A 23,102-nucleotide genomic window follows, 5' to 3' on the forward strand; every position below is an offset into this window, starting at 1 on the left:
TCTGTTGTCCGGCTCATGGCCTCTTGAATTGGCCTTGATCATTCACAAATGCTTCAGTGCCATATTCTCACATCATTCCCATGGGACTTGGTTCATTTGCAGATTTGTGGGCATTGTGATGACTGGAAAAAGACCTCCACCTGCCCATCTTTGACTAAACAAGTTCTTTCACACATGGGAGTAGGTTAAAGGTATTGTCATTAAATATAATACATATATATGCTGTATAATTGGCTATTGTGGTGCTCTGACAAGCATTTACTAGCATGTATTTTTGTACTGAAACATTCAACAGAACATTTTACATTCAATCAATCCATCAATCAAACATTTATAGAGCACAGCAAATCACCCGTGAGAGTCTCGGGGCACTGGATCTGTTTGCTGCTGCTTGGTGGTTTGATCATTCAAACCTTCAGGTCTTTAATTCTCTTCTGAATTGCTGGAGTGATGGTGCCATCCTGAGGTGCAGAGGAAGGTTTCTCCAAACCTTGGCTGCCAGGTGTGAAAAGGAGCATCCTCCGCTGTTGGCTCAACGGATCTCTGTGGTTTCTGCAAAGGAGAGGGAAACTGAATGACGGAGTCTGGTCAGTTGGTGGACAGTCAGGCATTTGTTGATGTATGCTGGTCTTTCGTTGTGCTGGGCCTTGTAGGGATGGGTCATCTTAAACTGGCATCACTTCTGAATCGGGAGCCAGTGTAATTTCTTCAGATGTGGTGTGATGTGGGTCCTTCTAGGCAAGTACAGTATGAGTCTTGTCGCTGAGTTCTGTATTGCCTGGAGTCTCTTCAGGAGGTGTGCAGTGATTCTTATGTAGAGAGTGTTTCTCTAGTCCAGTCTGCATGGAAAATGCCAAATTGGTCACTTAAAATTATGGTAAACTGAAGCAGAATATGTGATATTAATCTAGTGCTAGCACTAAACTTCAGACACAAAATCTCATATACCCAGATTAATATAGATAAGCTTCAACATAGTTATGTATGGCATCCACAATGGCAGGTAAGACAGAAACACATTTGACACCACTTCAAACGCTAGTTACTAAATAATCTGGACACATCATCAGGGCCATGGCTTCACAAGCAACCCATTTGGCAGAGCAACAGCCATGCCCAAAACAGTTAAATAGGCTACATTATCTGTAACTCAAACTCAGTCTATCTGTAACCAAAGGCAACTGGATTTTCTGTCCTGTGAAATGTATTAACAATTGGATATGTCCTCCAGTAGCACCTTTGTGGCATAATATACATCCAAAACTACATGAATAAATCATTGGCACACACGCAGAAGGCAATTTCCAAAATGTATAAATTGATGACTTTGGTCTTGAAGTGAAACTGTCAGGAGCAGCCTAGAAAAGGGAGCTAACCAGAAACTGCAATTTTCAACTACAGAGCACAGCGCTTGGTGTAGCAGGTCTTGCTGAGCTTATATCGAGAGACATGCAATCCGTAACCTATACTTCCATGTGCATCACAGACGATCTCAAATCCCGTGAGGTTGAGTCCTTGCCCAACTTTTACTACAGAGATGATGGGTTGAAGATCTGGTCAGCTATCGAGAGGTGAGACATGATTTCTTTGTCCCTGGTACTTTTTTTGTTTGTTTCCAGTGATGGGTTATAATCTTTTTATGAATTTTTAGGGAATGCCTTGATCCAAAGCATTGCACGTAAAATGTGAATAGCTCAAAGTCCAGTTGCAAATGAAAAAGAATATTTGTGATTGACAGATTGATAGGAATAATTTAAATGAGACACACAACCAAATAGATAAAAAGAGGAAAAAGTCTTATATTAAAAAAAAATGAATCAACCTGTGTAAGCATGGAGGAACGTAGAAGAACCATTGATAAGACCTACCACAGCTTGGGGCTGATGCTGAGAGAAGCCAAGATTTAGAGAGGGCGCTGGATGCCTTTGTCAGAGTTACCCCCTCACTCCATTTTATTGTGATGTTTGATCCTCTGATTTTATTTTACAGATCATTGACATTAGCTGTTCTTGTCCAGTTGACAGTGAATTAAAATTACTACTCCCAGAATGCATTAGGGTGTCAAATGAAAAGTAAGGGGTAACAATGTAGGGTCCAAATATCTTTTGGAGATTGGCAAGTCTACCAAAATACAGGTAAGGAGCCGATCAAAAATGGGTTAATGCTTGATAAATCAAAGATCAATGATGGCATTGTGATGTGCTAAGGATTTAATAAGCAATGAAATTGAAGCCCACAATGGGTAAGAAGTCATTGTAAAAGTGGCTGGATGGAAAAAATATGAAGAGTAAATTCCCTTCATAGAATGCGGTCAGCTGAGAATGACAGACAAAAAGAGGAAAGATAATAGACAGGACATCCTACACACAGAACATAAGTAGCTGAGGTATGGGATTATCAATGCTTGAAACTGGGAGTTAGAAACAAGTTCGAGTAATAGGCTTATGAAATGTTAATTCTGATTCAATTGCATCAAAGTTTGTGAGCCACAGACGCAAGAGGGATGACCACAGCCTTTAGACAGAGACAGATAAATTGGGGCTGGGTAAATTGCTGAAAGGAAATGTAGACCAATGAGTGTCCACCATATGAAGATAAAGCTGAACTCCAAATGAGAGAATGAGCAAAGCAAGTTAAATATGGAGAAGTGAAACAGTGGTTAAGTTATTAAAGTGTGAGCTTTTAGGACTCCTAGGATGATGAAACTCAAAATAGCAGGTGGGAGGGGAAAACGTAATAGTAAACCCAAGTACTTGAATGCGACAAACTAAAGTGAGGAATTCCCAGCTAACCACCAGTGTTGTGTAGTTTGTTTGACTGAAAGATTAGTTCTCTAGCATGGGAACTTTTTTATTGATTCTCATTCTTTGTATGTCCTGTGATGTGCAAACTGTTCGTAAGCCAGTTCTGTAAATCTTTAGTTTATTCACATTAGATTGTCTCATCATTTTGAATGAATTGTTTTGCCATCCCAAATGTAGAGTGCAGACCAGTGCTAAGTGATGCAATCAGGTTTGCTTGAGGCGTTACATTCTGTCTTTAAGGCTTCATAACTGAGCCATGTTCTTTTGAAGTTTTGAAAGTTCTTAATGTTTACGCATCAAAATAGGAGTTTCCTGGTTGCTTTGAGTTGCACTTGTGTGAGATTCAGAAACGTTCATTGTAGCAAGGTCTAATTCTGAGGTCTAATTCATGAGGGAAGTCAGACCACACCTCATTAGATGATGTGGAATTTTGTGTTCTGCTAATTTTAAATGACCACAGGGGAGGGTTTGTTCATTTTCCTGGTCACTCTTCTAGGGTGGGCACAGGAGCTATGAACAAGGGAGGAGAGGTTCTGCCATGCTGGATTCTGGATTTAGGTATGGGGACACTGTGGGATTATTTGCAGTAGGGCACACAAGCACTGCTGTAAATGTGGGTAGGGTTACACATGGGAACTTTATCCCTATTAGTCATGGAGGGGCCAGAATTGTGCCAGGCAGAAATTTGGCACCCCTAGGCACACTCCTCAAAACACTACTGGGCCTGTGGGAGACAGGACTGCATCTGCTGTTGTGACCTATGAGGGGAAACCAAAGGGCTTGACCTGCTCCCGGGACAAAGAAGTGGAATCCAGGGGTCAGTTGGCCTTCCTCCTATTAGCTACAGGGACAAAAAAGCTGTAAGAAGCCCATTTCCCTTAAGGAGTCCAGCAGAATAGTTTCAACTGGATATTGCTGGTGGCTTCAGTTGAAGTGAGTCCTAACTCCCAAGTGCTGTTCTTGAGGCCCTGGTACCCTTGGCTGGAATCAGTGAGGACTTCCCCTGTCTAACCCAAAAAGCTGGAGCTCATAAATGTTTTCAATACTTTTTTACTTGGTAAACTAACAAAAGGTTGGGACCAACACTCCAAGCTGATCATCTGAATGTGCAGCCCAGGTGGGCCTGATTTCTCCATAGCTCCCGCAAAGTTCTCTCCTCTACATTAGGATTAGCTGAGTGTGTTTTGGCTCCATCCTGTGGCTACCTCAACACAGCCATTGATGAGGACGTTATTAACACTGAAGATCTCCATGGCATGGAAACCCAAACTTCTCCCACTGCTGTTGACACCGCATCGGGAACACGTCTTGATGCAACCTGGTGCCATCGAGCCTTGCTCCAGCTTCAGTTTGCTGCCTTCACACTAACAAAAACATTAATATCCAGAACTGGTTCTAAGCAAAGAAGGTAACTGTTGACCAGGACAAACCCAGTCTCTGTATCAACCCGGTGACTCTACCCCAATCTAGCATGACCCTGCCTGTAGTTGGACCTTTGTGCTTTTTGGCACTATTTGTTTTATCTAAAACTTTGAAAATTCATCCCTTTGCTTCTGCTCGTTGAAAATTAATATCTTTGCTTCTCCTCTTTGCATTTTCGTTGTTTTGGTGTTATTTTGTTTCTTAAAATAGTATTTATTTTTATAAATTGAAATGGTATTTCTATTGGGACCTTACAAGAATAGTGACATTATTACTTGTAATGGGGCTACCATCCACCTCAATGAATGATCCTCTTTCTCATAATTACAATGAAAGAGATGCTGGATACTGAACTCCACAAATGACTTTGCGGAAATGTAAAGGCATCATTCTCTTATGGTTAGGTATCTTAATTGTCTGACTATTTCTTCTGGAACTTCAATTGTGTGTTGTACAACTTTGTGCACAACAGCATTAATGTTGCAAATTCTACACCTATTTCCATAAGGTCTTCAATTTCCAGAACTGATCCTTAGTATGTGTTTTTTAACCTAGATGGAAATAATGAGGGTGCTTTTTTTTCTTCCTTGGCTGGCAAGCTAAAGTCTTTTTTTTAGTATTGTTATTTTTTTATCAGATTCATTGTAGAGCACTCATCAGGTTTCCTTTTGATTTCTCCTTACTGTTAGAGTTGAAATGAAATTGGATTTTGTTTTGTTATTAGAACATTGAAGTGCTAAGTGCTCCTTTGAAGACAATGGAGTAGCTCAAAATCAATAGGGGCTTCCTCTCCAGCATTCCAATGTGTTTCAGTTACTCCCTGTTTATTATTAGAACATTCCACCCATTGAGGGTAGAATGCTCCAAGAGTCTTATAGCCCTTATTCTATACCCATTGTTAAAAGCCCTGTACTTCATAGTGCCTCACCTGTGTCAGGCCTATGCTGGGGTTAACAAATGTTATACCCTCATTAGTGGACTATCAAACTATAAAATAAATCTCCCAAAAGTCTAATCGAATTGCTAGGGAACTTTAATATTAAACTAGTATTATACTTTAATTCTACACATAAAATAAAACATAAAAAGGAAGAAACATGAGATGAAATCACGTTATTAGGATTTTCACAAAGTTTCTCCCTTTTCTTAACTTCTATAACACTGTCTGAACCATTGCCTCTCACCCAAACAATGTCAAGTCCACCGTGGTAAACCAGTTGCTGACCATGAAGAGAGGAGGTTAGAGGTAGTCTCAATGACGAAGTATAATGATAGGTGGGTACAGCTGGTTAGTGGTGCTGAAGCACTAAGATTCCTATGCCGGTGGTAAAAGGCAGCTAGGGATATGCATTACATAGTGCTTCAAAACTGCTGGAGGTGGTGGGGGCCAAGGTGAACTTGAAGTCTGGCTTAATTCTTAAATCTATAGTATTACAGCAATGTGGTTAGGGGTCTACACTTTATGGACATTATCACAGGTTCTTTCAAACAGTCAAAATTTCTTGCATCCACAGATCATATACACTGTCAAAGACATTGTGGTATGCAGCACAGAGGTTCCTTGAAGTGGATCTTAAAGTGTGACTATTGTTGCTGCTGCTACATGGTTTTGGATGGGATTTGCAGGTTAAGAATACTTATGGGTGTTCGCAACCATGATAACGCCATAGTAAGAGACGGAGCCTAAGTGAGCCTGAGGTCAAGTGAAGGCAACTAGGGCAAAATACTTGTTGTGACAGAACAGAAGAGACCTCACCACAGTCATATTAGGGCTGCTCCTCCACAAGCAGTGTTGTGGCAGATTGCATACTTGAATATCTCTGCGCAACCTCCTCAATTGGAGTCACTGGGCTGTAATTCACCTCTTCCAGACAGCATTCTCCTGTAGTACACCTCGAGCAATACTTTTAAAAGCAGTTGGGCTACAGCAGAGCTTTCCAAACTGTGTGTCCCGACACAGTACTGTGTCACCTGCAAATGGTGGGTGTGTCGCGGGATGACACCGGTATTAACGGGCATTTAGCACATAACTGCAGCTAATTAAGAGGCATTCCTTTGAAAGAGTGTTAGCAAACACCGCCGCAGCAGCGCGGACTCCGAGACACTCTGCTCTATGGGGACCGGGCGATGCACAACAAAGCCTCATTAACAAGTAAATGGTCTTTTAAAGACCTGCGAAGTACTCGGTAAAGTGTGTGTGCCAGGGAAGCTGGGGTGAGGTGACAGAGGGTGACAGACAGAGGGAGGAAGACAGAGGGAGGAAGACGGAGGGAGAAAGAGGGAGGGAGAGAGGGAGGGAGACAGAGGGATGGAGACAGAGGGAGACAGAGAGGGAGACAGAGGGCGACAGACAGAGGGAGACAGACAGAGGGAGGGGGGCGACAGAGGGAGGGAGAGAGACAGAGGGAGGGAGTGAGACAGATAGAGGGAGACAGATGGAGGGAGACAGAGAGAGGGAGGGAGACAGAGAGAGAGGAAAACTGTGGGAGACAGAGAGAGAGGGAGACAGAGGGAGGGAGACAGTGGAGGGAGTCCGGGGTAGACAGAGGGATGGAGAGGGAGACAGAGAGAGGGAGACAGATAGAGGGAGACAGAGGGAGACAGACAGAGGGAGGGAGACAGAGGGAGGGAGACAGAGGGAGACGGAGAGAGAGGGAGACATAGAGAGAGGGAGATAGAGGGAGACAGACAGAGGGAGAGAGAATGAGAGAAGGAGGCAGAGGGAAGGAGACAGAGGGAAGGACACAGAGGGAAGGAGACAGAGGGAAGTAGACAGAGGGAAGTAGACAGAGGGACAGAGACAAAGGGAAGGAGACAGAGGGACGAAGACAGAGAGAGGGAGACAGAGCAACAGACAGAGGGAGACAGACATAGGGAGACAGACAGACAGAGGGAGACAGACAGAGGGAGGAGTGCGACAGAGGGATGGAGACAGAGGGATGGAGACGGAGGGAGGGAGACAGATGGAGGGAGACAGACAAGAGGGAGACAGACAAGAGGGAGACAGACAAGAGGGAGACAGAAAAGAGGGAGAGAGAGGGAGGGAGACAGAGGGAGACAGAGAGAGAGAGGGGGAGAGAGACAGAGAGGGGGAAAGAGAGAAAGAGAGAGGGAGGGAGACAGAGAGGGGGAATGAGAGAGAGAGAGAGGGAGACAGACAGGGAGGGAGAGAGCGAGAGAGGGAGGGAGACAGAGGGTGATAGACAGAGGGAGACAGACAGAGGGGGGAGGACGACAGAGAGAAAGAGAGAGGGAGGGAGACAGAGAGGGGGAACGAGAGAGAGAGAGAGAGAGGGAGAGGGAGACAGACAGGGAGGGAGAGAGAGAGAGAGGGAGGGAGACAGAGGGTGATAGACAGAGGGAGACAGACAGAGGGGGGAGGGCGACAGAGGAAGGGAGACAGACAGAGGGAAGGAGGGAGACAGAGAGAGACAGAGGGAGGGAGACAGATGGAGGGAGGGAGACAGAGAGAGAGGGAAACCGTGGGAGACAGAGAGAGAGGGAGAGAGAGAGAGGGCGAAAGACAGAGAGAGGGAGACAGAGACAGACAGAGACAGGGACAGACAGAGACAGGGACAGGGGCACACAGACAGAGAGACGGAGAGGGAGACAGAGGAAGGGAGACAGGGACAGGCAGAGACAGGGACAGGCAGAGACAGGGACAGACAGACAGATAGAGGCAGAGACAGGGACAGGGACAGACAGATGGAGGCAGAGACTGAGACAGACAGAGACAGAGGGGCAGAGAGACAGAGAGGGAGACGGAGAGGGAGACAGAGGGAGCCAGAGGGAGAAAGAGAGAGAGAGACAGAGGGTGACAGAGGGAGGGAGACAGAGAGAGAGGGAGACAGAGGGAGGGAGACAGAGGGAGGGAGTCAGGGGGAGATAGAGGGAAGGAGAGGGAGACAGACAGAGGGAGGGAGACAGAGAGGGAGGGAGACAGAGAGAGAGGGAGACAGAGATAGAGAGAGTGAGACAGAGAGAGAGACAGAGGGAGAGAGACAGACAGAGGTTGACAGACAGAGGGAGACAGAATCCCCCTTGTGTGGTTTGGGCTCATTCGCTACACTCGCTTGGCAGCAGGCGGACTTTGTGCATGGTTGAAAGGGTTGGCAGTGCGTGAACCAGCCCATTTTGTGCCGTAAATCACTGGGGCATGTGTCAACGTGTGCATGATTATATTCTTGCTTCAGGCACAAGCCTAACCTTACACCCAGTTTTGCCAGTCACTGTCTTTGTTAGAACAGATTCACAATTGCTTTAGTAACCTTCCTGCTTTCTCATATTTGCTTGAAAATGCACCATTTGCCCACTTTTATTTCAAAATTTTCTACCGAACCCCCCTTAGGGGGTTCGGGCTTGCTCACTACGCGCGCTCGCTACACTGCCTTACTGTGTCCCAAAGTGATGCATCTCCAAAAAGTGTGTCACCAACATGAAAAGTTTGGAAAGCTGTGGGCTATAGTAACAAATCACAGCACATGGTTGATGCCGGTGAGGGGGATGTAAGTGGTTGTAATTCTTTTGGACTTGTTCACTACTTTAGTCATGCTTGATCATATTATTCTTCAAAGTCTTAGAGGTCTAGGAATCCGCGGGACTATTCTACGATGGATTATTTCCTTTTCATCTTATAGAACTTATCCAGAGAATTATTGCCTTCCTCCAAAACCTCTGCTCGTGGGGGTGGCACCAGAACAGACTATATACCCTTCACTTTATAAATGTATATTTAAATCCATATGCATGTTTACTTTAAGAATATGGAACACAGACCTACTTTTCTGCAGAGGACATGACATTTATTTGCTGTTTTTCAGCCAGTTTAGTTGAGAGTATTCCCAACATGGCCTCTGTGCTAGAAATTATAAGAAATAGATGATTCTAGGAAGATAAAAATATTGTTGATTACCAGTAGGACAGATATATGGGAATCAACTCTAGCCCCAAGCAATGGGCCAGTGTCCCACACATGTGAAAATTACCTTTAATCTTTCCATTAAGCTTATTGACAATCTCTTGCTGGATTTGCAGGTTTTGGCTGTGATACAATCTTGTGTCTGTCATCTGACACAACTTATGCAAATATTAGGGGTGGGCGGAATTTGCGAAAGCGACTTTCGCAAATTATCGCGAAAATGTTAAAAATCTCCGCAAACAAGCGGAAATATCGCGAAGATGCGGAAGTTTTTTTCCTGCCCGTTCGCTATATTTTCTGCATGGTTGCAGGTCGCTAACTTACCCCTGCGGTTGCTCGCGGGCGCGGCCATCTTGTTTTCAGTTGTCTCGAGGTGCATGATCACGAGAAGAAAGACGTGATCGCGCGACGCATGACGTCACTGCGGACGCGAACTGTCGCGAGACAGCGCAAATGGCTAAAACAATACAACATCTCATGGAGAACGCGACCAGATCGGGAAAACTTGTCGGCGAACGTGGGGATTCAGGTAAGGCGATCGCGCACGCGCGAGAATGTATTATTTTACAGCGCGAGCAAGAACCAAATTATCGCAAAGCTGCGGAATGCGGAAATTTTTACATTTCCGCGCTCTCCGCGGAACGCGGAAATGCCAAATTATCGCAAATTCCGCGAACGGAACGGAAATTTTGCCCAGGCCTAGCAAATATATTCATAGATTTCATTTCCCCATAAAAAATTTCAACCCAACTCCTTCATCCAGTCTATGCTGGATAATGTGTTATGGGAATTCAATGTTTCTGGGTCTCCCAAAAAATGGTCTGGATAGTCTCCAAAGATATCACCCCACATTAAATATTTGCATTGGTTGCCAGTGGAAAAACTTAAACAGTTTAAGGTTGCCTATCTGATGCATAGACAAGATTTTGGGCTCTGTGCCATTGTTCTTTTCTGGCAGACTAAAGAAATACTCACCTACTCGTCTATTGTAATCTTATATTTAGCCCACTTTTCTTGTTCTAAATGTTGATTTGTCTAAATGGAGAGGCAGATCACTCCATGTTCGAGGACCAGCACTCTGGAATTCACTAACTTTTCTTATCCGTGTTCAATAAAATGATTTTGACTTCAGTAAAATGTTAAAAACTTGCCCCTTTACTAATTAAGCGTAATACTGGAGCTTTGATGAACTGGGGAAAGTAGTTCTTTGGCACTAAAAGACTCTGTAAGTAAGCATATGTGAGCTTTATCAATAAACGCAAGTAACTCAAAAAATGTCTTGATTAGTAAAACTCTCTGTGACTTGCTAAAGGGAGCCAGCTGTCATACGACCTCAAAAGATACCTATGTAGATTGATATAAACCTTCATTGTGGTTAAAGGTAACCTAAGACAAAGACCTTGACTTTGTACTGATTTTTAATACCTGAATAGCAGACACAAATATAGATTCCAATTTGCTGTTCTGATTTGCATCGTGTCAAAATACACCACCCTGTGAATAAAATCCCTATTAGCACTGAGTGAGTAAGACAAATGTGTCCAGCACTCATTAATGTCTTCTATAAGTTACATTCTGAACAACATGTGGCCAAATGGAGCCTTCAAGTCACACTTCAAGTCTCAATAAATTTTACCACACATCCATTTTATTCTCACATCTTCCTTCGATACCTTCACCCCTCCATTTCCATAACCTCAATTTTGCTCACCAGCCCTCAATCCCTTCTTTGCCATTTTATCTTTTTTGGGCTGTTTTTCCCCACCCCACAGCTCCATCGTACTATTGTTTGGACAAAATGACTTCTGTCAAAGTCAAAGGAGCCATACATCTAATTTTAAAGATGTTTTACATACACTAGCACACGGACATCCAAGTCACTACAAAAACTTTTCTGCAATTACACTTTTGGCGAAGGGAACGCAGGATGATGGTGCGGGGCTGGAAATGCACTAAACATAAAAAGGATCCCTTTTGCGCTGAGGATTTCTAGATCAACCAATGGTCTAGCACAATGCACTTTGTCAGAGGTATATAGGAAAATGTATTCATCTTAAAGAACATTATATGCGAGGACGAATATAAATTTCTTCACACTGAGCACCCAGTGATACCAGCCCTGTATGGTCTTTCTAAGGTACACAAAAGCCTTAGCGATCCAACTATGAGACCAATTGTATCTAGTATGAACTCTTTGACTGAACCCCTCAGTAAGTACGTGGATTGTTTCCTTTGACCTAAAGTTACACAGCTCCCTTCCTACATTAAAGACACAACTAAAATGATCCGGAAAATGGAAGGTTTTGAGTTTGATCCTACTAGGGAGTGAATGGTGTCTTTGGACATCAAATCTATGCACACCAATATCCCCCAAACAGACACAGTAAAAATGGTAAGGGAACTGTTACAAACTGAATAGGGTTACCTATCCCCAAACAACAAATTATTCTGACAAACAATACCTTCCTATTCAATGACAATTTTTAATGTCAGACCAAGGGGACTAGCAAGGGAGCACCCTGTGCTCCCAGTCTAGCTTGCCTATATGTAGGTTTGTTCAATAACAAGCATATATATAACAAAAGGGTACCATATTATGAAAATATCAGAAACTGGTCGAGATTTATAGATGACATTTTCTTTATATGGAATGGAGACAAAGAAGATCTGATTTTATTTATTGAGTGGCTCAACTGTGGTGACATTAACCTAAAATTCACCTGTACCATGAGCCAGTCCACATGTGACTTTCTTGACATTACTGTAAAAGAAAAAGAAGGGGGGCTACTGGTTGAGCTATATTATAAACCCTCGGACAGAAACACATTGCTACATCACATGAGCAACCACCGGAAGTGCCAGAAAGACAGCATACCTTTCAGTCAATTTCATCAAAATTGTATGGATATGAAGGATTTTGAGTATTATGCTAAGATTCAACAAGAAAAATTACTGGCCCGTGGTTATCCTAAAAGATTGATTCAAAACACATATAAGATGGCCAAATATTACAATCGTGAGAGTCTGTTTGTAGAAAGAGATTAAAATAATAAGAGGGAGAATCAGAAGAATGTGATGGTTACGAACTATACTAGCATAAGTAATAAGGTAAAGTCTCTTCTAAATACTCCAGGCAGTGAACCCCTTCAAAAGCCAATATTTCCTTATAGAAGAAACAAAAGAGTACAAAACCATCTTGTACTCACGTATAAAGAGCAGCAAAGCAAATATCAGAGCATTATTGTATATGAAGCTAAAATAACAGGAGATTATCCATGTGGTTCATGTATTAATTGTAGCTCCGCCATTAATCAAAATAAAATAGAACTAAATGGAGTGTACCACTGTATAAATGACCTAGTAAATTGCAAGACAAAGAACGTAAATTATATTATTAAGTGTCCTTGTGAGAAAGGGTATGTAGGTGAGACTGGCAGAGAATTGAGAAAGAGACTAAGGGGCCCATTAGGATAATGGGCAGATTGTCACCGCCGACCTGGTGGTGGCGATACGCCCACCAAATGTCCCTGTTGCACCTCCGCCATATTAGTATGGCAAGGGGTACCGCGGCGAACATAAAGACCGGCTGCCGCTTTTCTGCCGGTCGAATTGCCGGCCGGGCGGAAAAGGCATACAATATAGTGGCGGTGCCTTGCAGGCACCGGCATCCATATTACTATGCCTGCGGTGGGATGCCTTTCCACGACAGAGACTCCGCCATGGAAATGCATGCGGTGAACACTTTGGGGGCCCGTTGTGGGGGGCTGCACTTGGGGGATACCTATGGTACCCCGCTACATTGGCATACACAAGGTGCCTGTCAAGTTGTGCATGGCAATGCACAACATGCATCTTTTGCATTGAGGCGGGTGCCGCTTACATCCTAATGGGCCTAGCGGGACCGCTGAACCTCTGGTGGTCAGTCCCGTGTACCGTTACGGTGTCCGCCCGCCATCGTAATGGGGCCCTAAATGAGCATAGGTCTGCCATAAAGATGGGTAAAAGGAATGCTCCTTTGGTAGAACATTGGATACAACAGAAACATAAGGAAGACGTTTGTTTTAGTACACATAAAGAACAAGAAAAGTTTGTTGTAAATGTTTTTAAATGTTTTATTTTAACTAGAAGTTGGATTGTATTGATACTCAATTATGTGGATGCTTCACTGAGTAAGGACAATGCGTAAGAGATCATTTTAAAACTTATTTTAGCTTTTTTTTAATATATATAAAATGTGAATCAATGATTTTATAAATATATTGGTATATAAATTTCATAATATAACCCTTTGAACAGGATCATGCATCTTTATTAGATGTTATTTTCGATGAATAAATTTTCCGATATACATCTGACACAGTGCATTGTGCTAGACCATTGGTTGATCTAGAAATCCTGGGTACAAAAGTGATCCTTTTTATTTTTCGTGTGTTGAACTACACAGTCCCTTTTGGCTCTATTGGGTGACTCTCTGTATTTGATATAGTTAAACCTAGAATGGACAGTCACTACACCCTCCAGCCCAGGAGTAACACAGGGCCCTTTAGCACAGGGAGGAGGCACCCAATCCCTCAGGGACCCCCAAACCCATCAAAGGATTCCCATTCTGCCAAAAGTCACTTATACAGCTGTGAGATATAGGAGATTCAGGAGCCCCTTTTCACATTCTGCAGGGGGCCCAATCATTTTAGGTTACACCAGTGCTCCAGGAATATGGACCTTGTTCAGATCAAACGCTGGTCAAGAGATTTCCTGAATACACTCTAAATACAACTTCATCAGGCTCACCTGCAGTCACCATTTTGTGAGTTATCTATTTACATGCATTCACAAATGGACACAAGTCTCCTTATAGTTAAGCATCATACATACAATTGAAGCCCACACTACTTTAGCCACACATAGGAAATATGTATTCACCATTTATGTCCTACTTCACATGTATATATATTTGAATATTTTTATAAAAATGTTAAAGTATTAAATAAATTACCATTAATAGTTTATTAATTGTTTTTTGTTTTAAAGTAAATATATATATATATATATATATATATATATATATTACCTACTGGCGGTCGCCAGTAGGTAGTTATAGTTAGGACCACGTTTCCATAGGAAAACCTCAACATTCTATTTTGAATAACTTTGGCGCCGGACGACGAATCCTCACGAATTTCTCAAAATAGGTGGGGCGCTACGCTCCGCTCCTACCCTGAAAGTCTCGGGGGGATCCGTCAAGCGGGGGCTGAGATAAAAGGGGGGTCCCAAAACGCGTTTTTCCCATGCATTTTTCCATAGGACCTTTAGAACGAGCTACAGCCCGAACGGCTGAACAGAATTACTCAAAATTTGGCAGAGAGGTAGTCCCTAGGTCAAGGAAGTGCCTTTTGTAGGTTTGGTGTAAATATGTTCAGTAGATTCTGAGAAAATAGCCTTTAAATCAATATATATATCTGAGCCAGCTTACGGTACGCTTACCGTACGCTTACGGTAAGCGTACGGTGGCGTGCGCGAGCGCGATTCTGATTGGCTCTTAGATCTTAGTAAACATTCGAATCGGCCGAAACCAGGAAGCGGCGGCCGCCATTTTGTGTATTTCACTCTGAAAAAAAAGAGTGAAAACAAAGAAAGGGGGCAATGAGGAGAGTTACAGACCCCCTAACAATTGTAAGGGGGTCAAAGAAGGACAGAAAAGTACAAAAAAAACATTTATTGATTTTTAAAAAAATCACGGGGTACGCGTACGGTAAGCTCACGGTAAGCGTACGGTAAAAAAAATAAAAATAAATAAATGAAAATCAGATTTAAGAGTTTAGAAATTAGGGAGCTCTAAAAAGAGCTGTTGTGTTTATGGAGTCATTTTTTTAGTGGTACTTACAAGTAAGTACCGATGCAGAGTCTAAGGTTCAAGAGGAAGACTCTGTTCCCTTCATCATTGAAGTGCACACCATCTCCTCTATAAATGTCTTGCATGTCGTAACGCAAGTTGTTGTGGTAAATGGCACCCATACCATAGTCACGGAGGAAAGCAGAAACAGATTTGTTGACGTGCTTTCTTGCTTTGTCAATCTGTGGACAGAAATGATTGGACCAGTTCCATTTTTGCCTTTGGCATATGTTGGAAAACACAAAGGCAGTTTTAGGGAAAAGTGTAAACAGTTGTGCAAAGGTGTCCTTCATAAGCATTTCCAGACCTACCCCAGTCAAAGTGCCTAGGTCATTGCCACCACAGTGCACTATTATGAGGTCAGGGTGTTGGATTTGCATGAAGGATTTCACCAATGGCATCAATTGGTGCCACTTTAACCCTCTCTGACCAATCCATTTAATGTCTACATTTGGCAAAGCAAGGTCTCTCACCATATCTGTTTTCTCTGCAAACTTTTCACTCCAGAAGACATAGCTGTGCCCTACAATCCACACTGTGAACATCTTCAAAGGAGAACTGGATGCACTCAGGAGGTGTCTTTCAGTAGAATGGCAATATGAAAATAAAGACAGTTTGGAAATGGAGGCATACATATTTTTTACAAAACAAAAAGAACTGATTGGCTGTTTCATACCATTCTAGAATAAAAACTAGGCTGTATGTGAAAATTAATAGAAGCATGTTTTGTATTGGTACAAAAAAATGTGTAACCAAAGAACAGTACTATGGATTTGCAGTTAGGATTGAAAAGTCAAGCACTCTTGCTCTGTGGAATTGAAACATTGTGTGTCGAACTTCTGACCTAACTGCACACAGCAGTGTTCCATGAGCTGTTGCTATGGTAGCAGGCAGAAGTCAAGTTGGGGGAAGGGTACTAGGCAGAAGTCAAGTTGGGGGCAGGGTACTTTTGGAAAAGGGTTGGTTTTCAACCAATAGAAATGTGTCATTACATTTGAAAAAAAGGGGGAAGCACTGAGATTTGAAACTTACATGTATATGTGTGGAAAAATAGAGGGAAAGTTTGCCATTATCTGGTTCTGCTGAGAGGAGAGAGGTGTACAGAACAGAGATCCTGGCTCTGATAATCTGCTGTTTGAGTGACACATTTCTTTCACAACTAACTAAATTTAAAGGTGAGTTTACAGTTTGAGAGGGGATGTATGTGGTAACTTAAGAAATGAATAATAGAAATGGGAATTGTTTTTGTTGTAGTTACACATGGTGGATTCATAATGTGTCAGTCTGTAAAAGAGATTTTCACTTGGCCCGAAAAAAAAAGAGCAGTAAGTGTGCTTTCAAATTGGCAAAGAAATTTCGTTTTGGCACTTATGTGAAAACATGACTCTGTGTGCATAGAAGAATTATAGGCAGAAATGTATTGCGTCTTGCTCTGGTGATTTCACAGTTGCAGTAGATGGAAAAGAGGAGCGAATTTTTGGGGGAAGAAGCAGAGGCTTAGCACACACCCATGTGCTTGCCATGTATAGTCATGCACAGTAATTAGAAGCGAGTGGGGTTTTCAGGTTTAAGTCTGTAATGCAAATACATTCAGCATCACTAAGGCTGGTTGCCCCTGCTGGAGTGTAGGCAGTCACAGAGAATACACACGGTGGTGGTCTGAAAAAAAAACAGCTTGGACATGTGCATTTAAATAAATTTAAAAAAAAGGTTTCAGAATGTGTCAGTCTGTAAAAGTGATTTCAAAGTGTAAAAAGAGATTTTCACTTGGCCCGAAAAAAAAAGAGCAGTAAGTGTGCTTTCAAATTGGCAAAGAAATTTCGTTTTGGCACTTATGTGAAAACATGACTCTGTGTGCATAGAAGAATTATAGGCAGAAATGTATTGCGTCTTGCTCTGGTGATTTCACAGTTGCAGTAGATGGAAAAGAGGAGCGAATTTTTGGGGGAAGAAGCAGAGGCTTAGCACACACCCATGTGCTTGCCATGTATAGTCATGCACAGTAATTAGAAGCGAGTGGGGTTTTCAGGTTTAAGTCTGTAATGGAAATACATTCAGCATCACTAAGGCTGGTTGCCCCTGCTGGAGTGTAGGCAGTCACACAGAATACACACGGTGGTGGTCTGAAAAAAAAACAGCTTGGACATGTGCATTTAAATAAATTTAAAAAAAAAGGTTTCAGAATGTGTCAGTCTGTAAAAGTGATTTCAAAGTGTAAAAAGAGATTTTCACTTGGCCCAAAAAAAAAAGAGCAGTAAGTGTGCTTTCAAATTGGCAAAGAAATTTCGTTTTGGCACTTATGTGAAAACATGACTCTGTGTGCATAGAAGAATTATAGGCAGAAATTTATTGCGTCTTGCTCTGGTGATTTCACAGTTGCAGTAGATGGAAAGGAGGAGCGAATTTTTGGGGGAAGAAGCAGAGGCTTAGCACACACCCATGTGCTTGCCATGTATAGTCATGCACAGTAATTAGAAGCGAGTGGGGTTTTCAGGTTTAAGTCTGTAATGCAAATACATTCAGCATCACTAAGGCTGGTTGCCCCTGCTGGAGTGTAGGCAGTCACAGAGAATACACACGGTGGTGGTCTGATAAAAAAACAGCTTGGACATGTGCATTTAAATAAATTTAAAAAAAAGGTTTCAGAATGTGTCAGTCTGTAAAAGTGATTTCAAAGTGTAAAAAGAGATTTTTACTTGGCCCAAAAAAAAAAGAGCAGTACGTGTGCTTTCAAATTGGCAAAGAAATTTCGTTTTGGCACTTATGTGAAAACATGACTCTGTGTGCATAGAAGAATTATAGGCAGAAATTTATTGCGTCTTGCTCTGGTGATTTCACAGTTGCAGTAGATGGAAAAGAGGAGCGAATTTTTGGGGGAAGAAGCAGAGGCTTAGCACACACCCATGTGCTTGCCATGTATAGTCATGCACAGTAATTAGAAGCGAGTGGGGTTTTCAGGTTTAAGTCTGTAATGCAAATACATTCAGCATCACTAAGGCTGGTTGCCCCTGCTGGAGTGTAGGCAGTCACAGAGAATACACACGGTGGTGGTCTGATAAAAAAACAGCTTGGACATGTGCATTTAAATAAATTTAAAAAAAAGGTTTCAGAATGTGTCAGTCTGTAAAAGTGATTTCAAAGTGTAAAAAGAGATTTTCACTTGGCCCAAAAAAAAAAGAGCAGTAAGTGTGCTTTCAAATTGGCAAAGAAATTTCATTTTGGCAATAAAGTGAAAACATGACTCTGTGTGCATAGAAGAATTATAGGCAGAAATTTATTGCGTCTTGCTCTGGTGATTTCACAGTTGCAGTAGAAGGAAAAGAGGAGCGAATTTTTGGGGGAAGAAGCAGAGGCTTAGCACACACCCATGTGCTTGCCATGTATAGTCATGCACAGTAATTAGAAGCGAGTGGGGTTTTCAGGTTTAAGTCTGTAATGCAAATACATTCAGCATCACTAAGGCTGGTTGCCCCTGCTGGAGTGTAGGCAGTCACAGAGAATACACACGGTGGTGGTCTGAAAAAAAAACAGCTTGGACATGTGCATTTAAATAAATTTAAAAAAAAGGTTTCAGAATGTGTCAGTCTGTAAAAGTGATTTCAAAGTGTAAAAAGAGATTTTCACTTGGCCCGAAAAAAAAAGAGCAGTAAGTGTGCTTTCAAATTGGCAAAGAAATTTCGTTTTGGCACTAATGTGAAAACATGACTCTGTGTGCATAGAAGAATTATAGGCAGAAATTTATTGCGTCTTGCTCTGGTGATTTCACAGTTGCAGTAGATGGAAAAGAGGAGCGAATTTTTGGGGGAAGAAGCAGAGGCTTAGCACACACCCATGTGCTTGCCATGTATAGTCATGCACAGTAATTAGAAGCGAGTGGGGTTTTCAGGTTTAAGTCTGTAATGCAAATACATTCAGCATCACTAAGGCTGGTTGCCCCTGCTGGAGTGTAGGCAGTCACAGAGAATACACACGGTGGTGGTCTGAAAAAAAAACAGCTTGGACATGTGCATTTAAATAAATTTAAAAAAAAGGTTTCAGAATGTGTCAGTCTGTAAAAGTGATTTCAAAGTGTAAAAAGAGATTTTCACTTGGCCCAAAAAAAAAAGAGCATTAAGTGTGCTTTCAAATTGGCAAAGAAATTTCGTTTTGGTACTTATGTGAACACATGACTCTGTGTGCATAGAAGAATTATAGGCAGAAATTTATTGCGTCTTGCTCTGGTGATTTCACAGTTGCAGTAGATGGAAAAGAGGAGCGAATTTTTGGGTTTTGGGGGAAGAAGCAGAGGCTTAGCACACACCCATGTGCTTGCCATGTATAGTCATGCACAGTAATTAGAAGCGAGTGGGGTTTTCAGGTTTAAGTCTGTAATGCAAATACATTCAGCATCACTAAGGCTGGTTGCCCCTGCTGGAGTGTAGGCAGTCACAGAGAATACACACGGTGGTGGTCTGAAAAAAAAACAGCTTGGACATGTGCATTTAAATAAATTTAAAAAAAAAGGTTTCAGAATGTGTCAGTCTGTAAAAGTGATTTCAAAGTGTAAAAAGAGATTTTCACTTGGCCCGAAAAAAAAAGAGCAGTAAGTGTGCTTTCAAATTGGCAAAGAAATTTCGTTTTGGCACTAATGTGAAAACATGAGTCTGTGTGCATAGAAGAATTATAGGCAGAAATTTATTGCGTCTTGCTCTGGTGATTTCACAGTTGCAGTAGATGGAAAAGAGGAGCGAATTTTTGGGGGAAGAAGCAGAGGCTTAGCACACACCCATGTGCTTGCCATGTATAGTCATGCACAGTAATTAGAAGCGAGTGGGGTTTTCAGGTTTAAGTCTGTAATGCAAATATATTCAGCATCACTAAGGCTGGTGGCCCCTGCTGGAGTGTAGGCAGTCACAGAGAATACACACGGTGGTGATCTGAAAAAAAAAAAAAGCTTGGACATGTGCATTTAAATAAATTTTAAAAAAAGAGCAGTTTGTGTGCATTGAAAATGGCAAAGAAATTTCGTTTTGTGACTATTGTGAAAAGAAATGTAGTAATATATTTAAATACAATAAAGGATTTTTTTTTTAGTTTTTTTCAGGTATTGCTGAAGAACAGTGAACAAAATTTAAGATGCCTACAAAATCTCGAGTTCAAAAAACGCTAAAAAAAAAACTATATTTGAGGACAACTGGAGGACCAAAGTTAGTAGAAGATGCTGATGTTGGGAAAAAGAAAAAATCTTCTGGTAAGCAAAAAAGACAATTCCTAAACAAAATATTGAAAACAAACAAAAATGTACAAAATGTCTGTTCTCGGAAAAATGTAACAAAACCTACAGAACAGCAAAAAATTGAGGATTTAGTTAATGCAAATATACCTTCTGCAATTGAAAAGTTTAACATAAACAGAAAAACAGCATTTAAAGAGATACGTAGAAAAATGTTTCAGAGAAGAGTTATGTCCAATTTGATAAAGGATATAAAGAAATATAAGCAAAAGGCTAAATATTATAAGAGAAAAAAAGAAATTGAAGCCATTGCAGCAAAAGCATTAGAATTAAAAAGGAAACTATTCATATTAATTTTGAATAGGATGCGTACATTAGATAAAATGGTTAATGTACTGAAATCACAAAGCAAAAGCAAAAGAGTAGTGAACAGAACAAACTTTTGTAAAGTGTTTTTAGGAAAGTGGATGCATAGTTCAAGTAGTGAACCTTTTTTTAATGAAGAAAGCTATTTTCAAAGTAATAGTTTGCTGCATGCAGTTGACACCAGAGGTCGTTCATACGAAGTAAAAAATGGTTGCATAATGGAGAAGGAGATAATGGTTCCAAGAGATGAGGTACAAGTGATGGCAGATGAGGCAATGGGGAGACGTCCTAAAGCCCCAGTGTACACTTGGAATTGTAGTAGTATTTGCACTGTGCGTCAGGAATCTATTGACAGATTTCGAGAGTTTCTAAGAGAATATAGTAAAAAAAGTGTAAAACAAAAGATTAAGGTGCTTCAAAGTCTGGATCCATGCAGAGTGAGAGAGAATACTGGTTTGCAGGGTCATTCTCTTGCTTGTCTATCTAGAAAAGTGTGCAATAGTGTTTTCCATCATTTTAGGATGCTGGCTGTTCATCATACTGAAATGAGAAAGTTTGTGAGACGGTTGTATTTTGCCAAAAGTCCAGCAATAAAGTTAAATGAATTGAATAGGGCTCTGTTCCGAGGAACGGTATCAGATGTAGAGAAGGTTGTTGATGAAATTCAGTTTTGTTACTTTGGTCCTGAACAAAACAGTGCAGAGAAGGACACAATAAATGAGGCAGAAGTGGAAGAGAATGTAGAACCCTCTGTAAGTAACACATTTAATGATCACATAACAAAATTTGCAATAGTCTCTAATGAAAGACCAAATGTTACTTGTATTTGTTGCCGCAGAACTCATTATAGAAAACAAACTAGGAATGTTGATCTCTACAGAAAGAGTGAAAATGAAGATAATTATAAGTGGATGGATTTTGCCACATATATATTTCTTGAAAATTGTTTTGAATTGGGTGAAGATCAGCGTATTTGCAAATACTGCTACAACAAGTTAGAGGAAAATAGAATGCCAACCAGAGCTGTACATAATAATTTAGAATTGGATGCTATTCCTGCTGAACTTTCTGAATTAAATACATATGAGTCTATACTCATTCAATGTGTTCATCCGTTCCAGACCATAGTACGTATGGAGCCCAAAACTGGTAAATTACCTCCTTCAGATTTACTGAGAGGTTTAAAAGGTAGAGTGGTGTATTTGCCCTTGGATTTGAAAAAAAATATGGAAACTATTGATGCAGATACTTTGGAAACTGAACCATTAATTATTCTGGTTAATGGTGTCCCTACAAAGAATAAGAAGATTTGGCAGGAGCTGGTAGATGTGCGGAAAGTACAAAGAGCAAATTTGTATTTGAAAAGGAATAACAAATGGTATGAATCAATTTATATAGAAGAAGAAGAAGAAGAAGAAGATTTACAAGAAGACACAGAAACACCAACTGGACAAATTGAAAAAGTGGACAAGTCAAAGGAAGAAGAAATTTATGAACATTTTAGCATACATCCTCTCCATTCGAAAGAAGCTATGGGAGACAATATTGATCTCTTTCAGATGAAGAAAGCAAAAGGAAATCCTGTGAGTGTATGGGAGGAGAGCTTGGAAGCTCGATGTTTTCCCCAGCTGTTTCCTAAAGGAAAAGGAGGACGATACGATGAACGTCCGGAACAGATTCCAGCTTCTGAGTATCGGACTACAAGACTATATGCTGAAGATCCCAGATTTCGACAAAGTATCCCTTATTTGTTCCATCTTTTATTTGAAAGCGACTTGTCTGCACTGTCTTATGCAGTAAATCACATTTTAAAAAGTGGAGTACATTTACAAAATGTGTCTGCTAAGGATTTTATGGAGAAAGTGCAGCACCGAGATGATCATTTGGAAACACAACTGATCAATCTGATGGCTTGTCAGCGTGGGACAAATGAATATTGGTACCGACGCCATGGTGAACTAAAATGCATGTTACGCAACTTAGGAACACCAACATGGTTCCTTACCCTAAGCTGCGCCGAGTACGCTTGGGATGATTTACTGGATTTTCTACGAGAGGCCAATTCAAACATTGAAAACATCGAATACAAGACAGCAGGAGAACTGTGCTCATTGGATCCGGTTAATGTTTGCAGATATTTCAATCATAGATTTGAGGCTATGATGTCCTTCATCTGCAATAAAAAAAATCCACCCCTTGGAGAAGTAGTGGATTTCTTTTGGAGAAAAGAGTACCAGGCAAGAGGTGCTCCTCATATTCATATGCTGCTGTGGATCAAGGATGCCCCAAAGTTTGGAACAGATACTGATGAAGCAGTGTTATCTTACATTGAAGAATATGCCACATGTGCTATACCTAAAAACACAGAAGAGAACAAGTTAAAGGAGCAAGTTCTACGTTTCCAAAGTCATCGGTGTGGAAAATACTGTCGACGGAAATACAAGAGCAAAGAAAAATACTACACTAAATGTCGATTTGGATTTCCTAGAC

At 41.3% G+C, this 23,102-nt stretch overlaps 1 protein-coding gene across 1 annotated transcript in view; it reads left to right on the top strand.

Annotated features, from left to right (window-relative positions):
• LOC146780371 (hydroperoxide isomerase ALOXE3-like) overlaps positions 1–23,102 on the top strand; it is a 343,450-nt gene that overhangs the window by 255,616 nt on the left and 64,732 nt on the right. Inside the window, exon 10 of the mRNA XM_085636765.1 lies at positions 1,402–1,571. Within this exon, the coding sequence (XP_085492891.1) occupies positions 1,402–1,571 (170 nt within the window). The remainder of the gene's footprint in view (positions 1–1,401; positions 1,572–23,102) is intronic.

Source organism: Triturus cristatus, chromosome 12, assembly GCF_964204655.1.
Source record: "Triturus cristatus chromosome 12, aTriCri1.1, whole genome shotgun sequence".
NCBI classification, from domain to species: Eukaryota; Metazoa; Chordata; class Amphibia; order Caudata; family Salamandridae; genus Triturus; species Triturus cristatus.